Source organism: Pteropus alecto, unplaced genomic scaffold (assembly GCF_000325575.1).
Source record: "Pteropus alecto unplaced genomic scaffold, ASM32557v1 scaffold21, whole genome shotgun sequence".
Taxonomy (NCBI): domain Eukaryota; kingdom Metazoa; phylum Chordata; class Mammalia; order Chiroptera; family Pteropodidae; genus Pteropus; species Pteropus alecto.
In genome coordinates this window covers 19408977-19419283 of record NW_006436282.1, presented here as the reverse complement: position 1 = coordinate 19419283, position 10307 = coordinate 19408977, and the positions used below count along the sequence as shown (strand labels likewise).

Genomic DNA, 10307 nt, shown 5'->3' with positions numbered 1-10307 from the left:
TGGAAAATTAAATTTGGGCAGCTGCCAACATGATCTGGACCAGCTTTGGCTAACATGTAGAGATTTCAATTTAATCAATTTTTTTCCATGTTAGTGCCTATAGAAGCTAGAAATATGTGTTTTGGCTGTTAGCTGAGAAATCAAATTCTCTCGTTGACTGGGACCATTATTAGATCGAGAATCCAGGTCAAATCATAACAAATAATAACAGTAGTAAATTGTTACCAGCCCCAACACTGTGTAGGACCTAGAGGAATGAAGCAGAAATTAGAAATGTAAACATTTATCAACATCTTCAAACGGTCTTTCTGATCTTTATATAATAATAACTTGCTTGAAATCACTGTCAACTGATGGTCTTGTTTAAGAAACAATAATTCAAACATGATTTTCCTGGAACATAGCTTTTTAAAAAAATCCCCCTTTCAATTTTTGACTCTTGAGTTTTCATTTTCATCTATTGGATCCTTTCCCTGAAGAAATGCAGCAAGGGAAATGTTAAATTCTATCCTCTCCTTCCAGATCTTTTTAAAATTATATATATATGTCTCTCTCTCTATATATAGACATATATATATATAGATATATAGATAGATAGATAGATATAATGCAAAGGAGAAACTTTCCCAGCTTGGATTTATTGGGGCACAGCCAGAAGGCTTCTGAGCACAGCCCCCAGAAAGTGGGTAACAACCGCTTTCAGGGTGCATGCCAGGCTCTGTGGAGGTCCACCGTAGCCCAGTCCTTTCCTAATTTTTTCCCTTTGGGGGAAGTGAGGGAGGGGGAAGTTGTTGCTAGGTTCCTGGGGGGACATGTCGCCTCCCACAAATCACGAACCCTATTCTCTGCCTTTACCAGAGTTTTACAGATCTTATAAACACCTTCCGGAAATTCAACCAATTCGATAAATACTCTTTTTTCAACCTCCACAAAATTGAGGATTTTAAAGCTAATTCAAGGGGTTTTACAAGCCCAACAAATACAGTCGTAAAAATGCCATTGGAAAGATATCACATTTTACAAAATGAGATTGATCCATGCGCTGTAAAAGTCAACTCTCTCAAGGCACACCTCTCAGGCAAACCCAGCACAGGTTTTTCATGTCCTGTCTGGGGAAGGCCAGGCCTGGGACTGCGGTAAAAGCAATTCAGACGATTTAAGTGGTCCTCGTTCTGGGGGCGGCTGACCCGGGCAGGACTCGGACCAGTCCCAGGAAAGGCAGAAAAGAGGACACATCCCAGGACAGTGTGGGGCTGTGGGGCGCCCAGAAACCACGCACATCAATTATCCCGCAGCCTTGGGCCCGGCAGAGCTGCCCTCTATGCCTGGCTGGGCCAGGGCCCCTGGGTCGCTCGCACCTCTGGAATGAGGACAGAGGTTCCACGTCTGGATCTATCTCAGTTCTGAGAGGTCCAGGTGAGGGAGGGCGATTCTCCAGGCGCTGGGCAATGGGAGCAGGTCCCAAGGCTGGCTTCGCAGCTCAGTCTCATGGCCACTCCTCTGTAGTTCCTTTTCTTATTGAAACCAGTGATTTCTGGCCTCTTGTTTTTTGGGTTCAAATGCAGGACGGGGGCGCACAGCTTGTGGGGGCGCTTTGAGGCCAGGCGGTCGTTCGTCTATGGCTTTTGGAGGGGAGCGAGGCCGGACTCAAAGGAGACGTGTTGTCTGTGGGAGGAGGGGCCCGCGGGGGAAGAAACTACGTTTGGCCGCGTCCTGGTCAGCTCCAGGTGAGCCTTCCGCCCTCGGTGGCTGGCAGGCCCAGGCCTGTGGTGGGAGTGGGGAAGGAGAGAAGGAGGGGACGCGCTGATTCCTAAGGCGCAGGAGTGAGGAGCAGGGAGCTCGGGCCTGGTTTCTCAGAGACCTTCTCCAGCCCTGGAACCCGCACCCACGAATAGACGAGTGCGGGGGGAGGGGCAAACTCAGGGCCCCGCCGGGAGGCCAGGCCGCAAAGAGCAAAGCCATCCCTGTCACCGCCCCTCCGGGCACGGGGCTGTCAGGTTTCCTGTTTGGAGAGAAAAACCAGCACAATCCAGCAAAGCAAAAAGGAGGAAAGAGCGGCCCTGGAGGGGCCGGCGGCGCCCTGGCCCGGGTATCCCTACCACGGCCTGATCCTCACGCCTCTGCCCGGGCCGTGCCCGCCGCTGGCGTTCGCGAAGGGAGCCGGGCAGGCCGGCTGTGCGCGCCCATTAATCTGCCGGGCGGGCGGCGGGCAGGCGGGCTGGGGGCTGTTTGTAACTTTGCTGCCTCGGTCGCCGCGGTCCCCGGGGAGCGGGCTCCGGCGCTCGCTCCCATTGGCCACCGCCGCGTCAGCTGGTGCGATTTGCTGCTGTCGCTTTTGGCGTTCGGCCATCCAGAAACAAACCAGTTCGATGACTACTAATAGTTATAGCCAGATGTACTAATACACAACAAATCACAGTCCTGCAGAGGGACGCGCAAATGAGTTCCTATTTTGTGAATCCCACTTTCCCCGGGAGCCTGCCCAGCGGCCAGGACTCCTTCTTGGGCCAGCTGCCCCTCTACCCGGCCGGCTATGACGCGCTGAGGCCCTTCCCGGCCTCGTACGGGGCGTCGAGCCTCCCGGACAAGACGTACACCTCACCTTGTTTCTACCAACAGTCCAACTCGGTCCTGGCCTGCAACCGGGCGTCCTACGAGTACGGGGCCTCGTGTTTCTATTCTGATAAGGACCTCAGTGGCGCCTCGCCCTCGGGCAGTGGCAAGCAGAGGGGCCCCGGGGACTATCTGCACTTTTCTCCCGAGCAGCAGTACAAACCCGACAGCAGCAGCGTGCCGGGCAAAGCCCTCCATGACGAAGGCACCGACCGGAAGTACACGAGTCCTGTTTACCCCTGGATGCAGCGGATGAACTCCTGCGCGGGTAAGGCATTTTCCTGCGGCCCCCCACCCCCCAAGAGAGTGGAGAGAAAGAGGGAAGGAGGCAGAGAAGGAAGGAAGGAAGGAAGGAAGAGAGGAAGTCGACAGAGAAAATGGAAACACAGGAGGAAAGAATGAACCAAGTTTTTGTAGCTTAAAAAAGAGATTTTTTTTTAAAAAGCCCAACTCATTCCCAATGGGGCAGTCAAGCTGTGGTAGAGAGAAGGCAGGGCACCAGTGTCCATATAAGACACTGTGGGAGTGTGTGCGGGGGTCACTGCCATGCTTTGTGAGACCCGTGATGGGCAACCTGAAGAGAGAGCCAGGCTGGATGGGAGGTAGTGCCTGCTCACATTGCAACCTGGTAACACCTTGCTCAGATACCCACCCTGAGATAGTCTTCTGCACCCATCAGTGATAACTCCCCTTCACTTCACAACTGCCCCCCTTTCTGTCCTTCAGAAACGCATATTGATAGAGGCCCTCATTTGGCCTCTTCCAGGGGCTTCCCAAAGCCTTGGAGGGCCACATCCTCAGTATTTTTCTCTCTGCCCTCCCCTCCTCCCCCTTCCACTCAACTGCTCACTTACAGCCAACTTCTGCCTCCTTTTGAGGCCCTGCCTGAATTTCATATACCCAGCATGGGGGGATACCCCCACCTATGGGCCCTTTGGCACCAGAACAGATAGCCCATCACAGTTATGCATTTCCAGGAACCCCAGATGGCCCATAGCTCTATCTTTTGGCCCCTGGTTTCCAAAAACTCCACATCCCTGTCCTTGGAGAAGGACAGAGCCTAATGCCGATTTAAAAACTTAGAGTGTTTTGCTTTAAAATCCACTTTTTTTTTCAATGGAGTTCCGCATTTCTCAAAAGGACCATACAATCTGGGGGAATTTGCAAAGATTTGAGAAGGCTGACCATTTTTAATTTTCCAAAAAGCGTGTTGAGTCCTGACATGGCTGTCCACAGTTATATCTTCACAGAGACCCGTGTGTGAATTTGAATTGTCCACTTTGCTCACAGGGTTCCATACCCACCACTCCCAAATACACACACACACACACACGCACACACACACACACACACACACACACAGAGGAACCACCACCACCACTACCACCACCATCACCACACCATTTGCACAAAAACACGACTTAGGTACCCCGAATTAAGAGAATTAAGAATGCTTGTTATCTTCTTTTGCTTGTAATGGTTTTCTTACAGAGCAGATTTTTCAAAAATAGTAACTTTTGGCCCCAAGTCGTTTTAGGTGGAAAACATCTCGCTTTGTATGAAATAATCTCCCATCCCGCCGGCTTCCGGCTCAAGATGTAGTGGGACAGGCTGGAGTGGAGGCGGGTGTTTTCCAGCCTAGAGGCCAGGGGCGCAGGGTATGGGGCTGACTGGTTCGGCTGCCGGATCCTGGCTTACGGGCGCCTGGCCATCTCTGCCCGCAGGTGCCGTGTACGGGAGTCACGGGCGCCGAGGCCGCCAGACCTACACGCGCTACCAGACGCTGGAGCTGGAGAAGGAGTTCCACTTCAACCGCTACCTGACACGGCGCCGCCGCATCGAGATCGCCAACGCGCTCTGCCTCACCGAGCGCCAGATCAAGATCTGGTTCCAGAACCGCCGCATGAAGTGGAAAAAGGAAAATAAACTCATCAATTCCACACAACCCAGCGGGGAGGAAGCTGAGGCAAAGGCGGGCGAGTAGACGCCTGGGCAGGGACCAGGCCAGCGCGGCAACCTCTTACGGCTTTGCCCCCTTGCCTTCGCCTGCTCCCCAACTTTTCTCCCCGCCTGCTCCCATCTGGGTGGCTTCCACAGCTTTAGGGGAGCCCAGAGCTTTGCAAACGCCTGAGCATTAATTTCTTACAAAAAAACAAAACAAAACAAAAAAACCCACAGCCAATCCCAGCGGCGGAGCGGGGCACACTGCACACACAGTCCCGCTCTCCAAGGCTGCCCAAGTCCGATCCGGATCCCAGGGCGCGCCCCAAATTCGTCCCTGGCTCTCGTGCTAGCGCTTCTGCTTGCGCCTGAGCTCGGGACGCGGGGTTGCTGGAGAGGAAAGAAACCCGGAACCGAGACCCTTTTGGTGTCTAGGCATTTTGGCCTCACCACCAAGTCCCACAGGGAACCACCAAATCGACTCCGGCCAGTGTAAAGAGGAGGCCTAAAGGCTGGGGCCCCAGCACTGCGGTGGCCTCCCAAGCCGCCCCCAGACAGGAAGAAGCACAAGGAACAAAGGGGGCCCTGAGAGAGCCTAGTCTCTCGGCCCTCCGTGCAACCGTCCGTGGAAGAGAAGCAGCCTCAGCCGAGGCCAGCCAACCTGGGCGCGGGTGGAACTTTACAGCCTCGGGAGCGACTGGGCTCCCGAAGGATCCGGACTCTGGATTCTGGCTCCTTGCCTCCAACAGTGTCGGCGCTGCCACTATAGCAGCTTTCAGGACCGAAGGAGGGGGTCCACGGCCATGGGAGTGGCAAGAGTTCTGGTTTCCAAACGTGCCAGGGGCGTCTGTGACTCCCCGCCTCCAGCGGGGAGACCCCCTCCCCGCCAGGCCTTTCGGCTATATTTGTGATTTACTTTCGTCTTTCAGATTCCAGGAAAATAACTACGGAGATACTAGGCATTGCCACGAAATGCTTCTATTAACGCCCTCATTTTACTCCTGGAGGTTTAAGCAAGACCCTAATAAATGGGCTCACGGATCCCCAGCCCCCAAGCAGCTTCTGTGGCTGGGGGGAGCCTGGGCCCGCTCGCCGGGTTCACGGAGAACCCTCAGACTTGGGGCCCGGCTGGCTAGAGGAAAAAGACCCAGTGGTGAAGATTCTCTAGGCTGGATACTTAAAGCAAATTACATAGCAAACTAATGACACGAAAACCATATTTACACGAAAGAAAACTCGAATCTGGTTATAAAAGTGTATGGAATTTGACCTCACCCAGGAGAAGCACTACACAAAAGCTATCTTTAATAGACGCCTGTCATTTAAGAACGGCAGGGACACTGTACCTCATGCGCTCGCAAAAACAGAGCCGTAATTGTAGCTGCTGCTGCGGGCAGGATTTATTTCTCCAATTGGCTAAATGGCCTCCCCACTTCCCCGAAGGTGATATCTGTATTTTCAGATTTCAGAGCTGCCGGCAAGACGGGCAGAACCGACCCCGACCTCGACACAAAAATAAGAGGGGCTGCACAGCGGGGAAATAAAAGTTGTTGTAAATAAAATCCAAGTCACTATCTCCCCCCAGTCCTCTGCATCCTTGCCGGGCACGCGATCGGCAGCTGACGGCCTCACAATTGGTACATCCTAATGGAACTGCGAGGGAAATGCAATAATTTTGCCATAATGGGCTGTAACCTCAATTCGACCCCGGCCCTTGCAGCCCCGGGTCGGAAGCGGAGCGATGCTCCCTGCCTCCAGCGGGTGGCGCTCGAGTCCGACTGAACGGCGGAGGCGGGAGGCGGGCACGCGCCTGAGGCGCGCGCACCACCCCTCTTGCCTCCACCCAACTCCCCCATTAGTGCACGAGTTTACCTCTAGAGGTCATCAGGCAGGATTTACGACTGGACAACAAAAGCACGTGATTCGAAGTCGTACCCCATATTTGGGTGCCTACGTAGGAGGGAACCAAGTACATGTCCCAGTCATTTCCATAATTCATCATAAATTGTGCAAGGGTGCTATAGACGCACAAACGACCGCGAGCCACAAATCAAGCACACATATCAAAAAACAAATGAGCTCTTATTTTGTAAACTCATTTTGCGGTCGCTATCCAAATGGCCCGGACTACCAGTTGCATAATTATGGAGATCATAGTTCCGTGAGCGAGCAATTCAGGGACTCGGCGAGCATGCACTCCGGCAGGTACGGCTACGGCTACAATGGCATGGATCTCAGCGTCGGCCGCTCGGGCTCTGGCCACTTTGGCTCCGGGGAGCGCGCCCGCAGCTACGCGGCCGGCGCCAGCGCGGCGCCCGCCGAGCCCAGGTACAGCCAGCCGGCCACGTCCACGCACTCGCCTCCGCCTGACCCGCTGCCCTGCTCCGCCGTGGCCCCCTCGCCTGGCAGCGACAGCCACCACGGCGGGAAAAACTCCCTGGGCAACTCCAGCGGCGCCTCGGCCAACGCCGGCAGCACCCACATCAGCAGCAGAGAGGGGGTTGGCACAGCGTCCGGAGCCGAGGAGGACGCCCCCGCCAGCAGCGAGCAGGCGAGCGCGCAGAGCGAGCCGAGCCCGGCGCCGCCGGCCCAACCCCAGATCTACCCCTGGATGCGCAAGCTGCACATAAGTCATGGTAAAGCCAGCCTTTTTCTCAATCCACGCGGCCGCGGGGGTGCGGCTCTCGACCCCGCTCTCTCCTTCACCGCCCTCTTCCTCCGTCTCTCTCCTGGTCATGTCTCTCTCTCAGCCCCGTAGAGCCTTTCCCCAGCGGTCTCCTTCCCTGCCTTCCTCCTTCCCCCTTCTCTTCTCTACAGCGCCCTGCGCTCGCTCGGGACGGAGGTAGGGAACAGGGGGAGGGCCGCTGGCCAAGCAAGTTTAGACGTTGAAAGGGAGGAAAAGGAAAAGACCCACGTCGAACCCCAGAGCCTTGGAACGCGCTCCCGGGTCAGGCTAGCCGAGCAGGGGGCAGAGAGGAAGAGGATGGCAGTAGGGGCCGTGAATCGGGCTTGTCAGGGCGGATAATTTATGAGGAGAGCTGCGCTGGGGAAGCAGCGTTACTAATTAGCGTCCCCGAAAAGGGGTTGGAGGGGCAATAATCCAGGCAAGAGCCTGCGGGATTCTGAAGTTTGGGGGCAGGAGGGAGAACAGGAAAGGACAGGGAAGAAAAAGAAAGCAGGCGCCCCAAGCGTGCAGGCTGGAACAGTAGGCGGCTCGCAGGGCTGGAACTTTAAGGGAGGGTGACCTGGAGGCCACTTGGGCGCTCCGAAAAGGGCCTTGCTTTGGTGGGTTTCTGAGCTGTGGACAGCCTGGGAGGGCTATGCCCCCCGCCTCGGGGCTCCAAGGGCAGGGCCAGAGGGCAGGAGAGGGAAAGTCGGGCGATGCTCCGGGATGCAGCTTCAGCCTCGGATGGGCCGATTGTTCCCAGAGTCCAAATCGTATTGTTTTCTTTCTAGAAAGGAAGAGGGAAGGAAATTCGAGAGGGGTGGGCGGGCGAAAAGGGAGGACTTGTTGAGCTTTTCTCCCCTGTTCCCTGCTCAGGACCCTGGCCTATCCAGCTGGTGGACTTCGGTAGCCAGAGGCTGAGGAGTGGGTGGCTAAACCGCTGACTTTTCTGTTGCAGACAACATAGGCGGTCCGGAAGGCAAAAGGGCCCGGACGGCCTACACGCGCTACCAGACCCTGGAGCTGGAGAAGGAGTTCCACTTCAACCGTTACCTGACCCGCCGAAGAAGGATTGAAATAGCACATGCTCTTTGCCTCTCCGAGAGACAAATTAAAATCTGGTTCCAAAACCGGAGAATGAAATGGAAAAAAGATAATAAGCTGAAAAGCATGAGCATGGCGGCGGCAGGAGGGGCCTTCCGCCCCTGAGTATTTGAGCGTTTAAAGTACTGCGCAGTATTAGCGGATCCCGCGTAGTGTCAGTACTAAGGTGACTTTCTGAAACTCCCTTGTGTTCCTTCTGTGAAGAAGCTCTGTTCTCGTTGCCCTAATTCATCTTTTAATCATGAGCCTGTTTATTGCCATTATAGCGCCTGTATAAGTAGATCTGCTTTCCGTTCATCTCTTTGTCCTGAATGGCTTTGTCTTGAAAAAAAAAAAATAGATGTTTTAACTTATTTATATGAAGCAAGCTGTGTTACTTGAAGTAACTATAACAAAAAGAAAAGAGAAAAAACACACAAAAAAGTTCCCCTTCGACCTCGTTTAGTGCCAATGTTGTGTGTCGCACTCCAGTTATTTAACTGTGCATGTGAGTGGAAGTGTTCCTGTCTCAATAGCTCCAAGCTGTTAAAGATATTTTTATTCAAACTACCTATATTCCTTGTGTAATTAATGCTGTTGTAGAGGTGACTTGATGAGACACAACTTAACTTGTTTGACGTGTAGTGACTAGTGGCTCTGTGACGAAAACTGTGACTCCGAGCGGTGTGTCCCTGCGTGCCTTTGTAGGACCCTTTGCACGAACTCTGGAAGTGGCTCTTATAAGCGCAGCTTCAGTGATGTATGTTTTTGTGAACAAAGTTACAAATATTGTCCAAGTCTGGCTGTTTAAGCAAACTGTGATCAGCTTTTTTTTTTTTTTTTTTTTTTTGTATTTGTTTTTAAGGAAAAAAATACTGACTGGAAACAAAAAATAAACTTTCTATTGTAAGTTCTCTTGGTCTGGTTTGTGCCAAATAGTGAGCGGCTCTTTCTGCTCTTCTGTCTGTCAGTCCAGTCCTGGAAGCTGGTGAGTCTGAGGCTACCTGAGCAGCCTGACTGCACAAGGAGACCTCAGACCAACACCCTGACCTGTGGCCTCCCTAACTCTGACCCAACAGAAAGTTCAGGGCAGATGGTGGAAAAGCTGTAGTTGGTTCCAAAGCCTCAGTCCAACCTGCCCATCTATGAGAAAACCAAGGTAACTTGCTGGGTACAAAAAAGAGGAAGAGAGAGGAGGAAAAGCCCAGGGCTTTGTTAGCGGCCCTCGGCCCTCAGGGCCCACACAGATGCTGCCTCTTTCCTAAGGCCATCCTGGGCCTCCACTAGAAGAGGCTGCTCTGCCAAGTTGTGGCCCCCAAACCCTCTTCCCCTAACCCACCCAGGTACCCCTTCCCACTCCTCGCCCTGAACCCACTTGACTTCTTTTGCTACAATTAATTCGCTACAAATGGAAGGTACTTACCCCATCCTAGCTCGATTGGGAAACTCCTCAGAGCAGCTAAAGCGCAACTAGAGATTTGCACATTTACCGACTGCTTACACTGATGCCGTCTTTCCTTTTAAAAGTTATAAAACAGTAAACTTTATAAGCCCCAGTTCCGGCTATATGACATTTGGGTGCCAAATGAATAGGGTTTTGTCTATGAATTAGATCGTAAAATCATCCATAGCACAGACAGATCGGCTCACTGGCTATAAAACGTCACGTGGGGCCATTAAAGTAAGTTTTATGGTTTTGGGGAGTTGACATCCAACATTATATACCACATAACATATAATCTCACTGACGCTGGACTCCATTTGACTCTTTTGCAGGCTACGTGTGCCGCCTGGTCATTCAAATTGTCAATTTTAGGTCCAGAAGTGTCCAAACCACAAGTTCTCAAAACTCTTTGAAAAATGGCTTCCTCGGAGTTAAGGTAAGCTGGCCTCCTGAGCGCTTTCAAGTTTATTTGTACTCTGGAAACTTTTTCCTGGATATCTCTCTCTCGCTCTCTCTCGCTCTCTCTCTCTCTCTTTCTCTCTCTCTCTCTCTCTCTCGCTC

General features: G+C 53.1%; 3 protein-coding genes across 3 annotated transcripts in view; all 3 read left to right on the top strand.

Annotated features, from left to right (window-relative positions):
- The window catches only part of HOXA2 (homeobox A2), a 53218-nt gene that overhangs the window by 3230 nt on the left and 39681 nt on the right, over positions 1-10307 (top strand). The window contains exon 2 of the mRNA XM_025046840.1: positions 10079-10182. The gene's annotated coding sequence lies outside the window, so the exon portion shown is untranslated. The remainder of the gene's footprint in view (positions 1-10078; positions 10183-10307) is intronic.
- HOXA6 (homeobox A6) lies at positions 1734-4805 on the top strand. The gene is made up of 2 exons (XM_006912018.3): positions 1734-2881; positions 4338-4805. Exons 1-2 carry the CDS (start codon positions 2440-2442, stop codon positions 4595-4597), a joined length of 702 nt encoding a protein of 233 aa, XP_006912080.1. The 5' UTR covers positions 1734-2439; the 3' UTR covers positions 4598-4805.
- Positions 5885-8721, top strand: HOXA5 (homeobox A5). The gene is made up of 2 exons (XM_006912017.3): positions 5885-7190; positions 8178-8721. Exons 1-2 carry the CDS (start codon positions 6296-6298, stop codon positions 8426-8428), a joined length of 1146 nt encoding a protein of 381 aa, XP_006912079.2. The 5' UTR covers positions 5885-6295; the 3' UTR covers positions 8429-8721.

Excerpts from the sequence above, each read along its gene's own strand:
- HOXA6 (XM_006912018.3), top strand. The coding sequence starts at position 2,440 with ATGAGTTCCTATTTTGTGAATCCCACTTTCCCCGGGAGCCTGCCCAGC. Across the intron at positions 2,882-4,337 it reads GCGGATGAACTCCTGCGCGG|GTGCCGTGTACGGGAGTCAC; the intron begins GTAAGGCATTTT and ends CTCTGCCCGCAG.
- HOXA5 (XM_006912017.3), top strand. The coding sequence starts at position 6,296 with ATGCTCCCTGCCTCCAGCGGGTGGCGCTCGAGTCCGACTGAACGGCGG. Across the intron at positions 7,191-8,177 it reads CAAGCTGCACATAAGTCATG|ACAACATAGGCGGTCCGGAA; the intron begins GTAAAGCCAGCC and ends TTTCTGTTGCAG.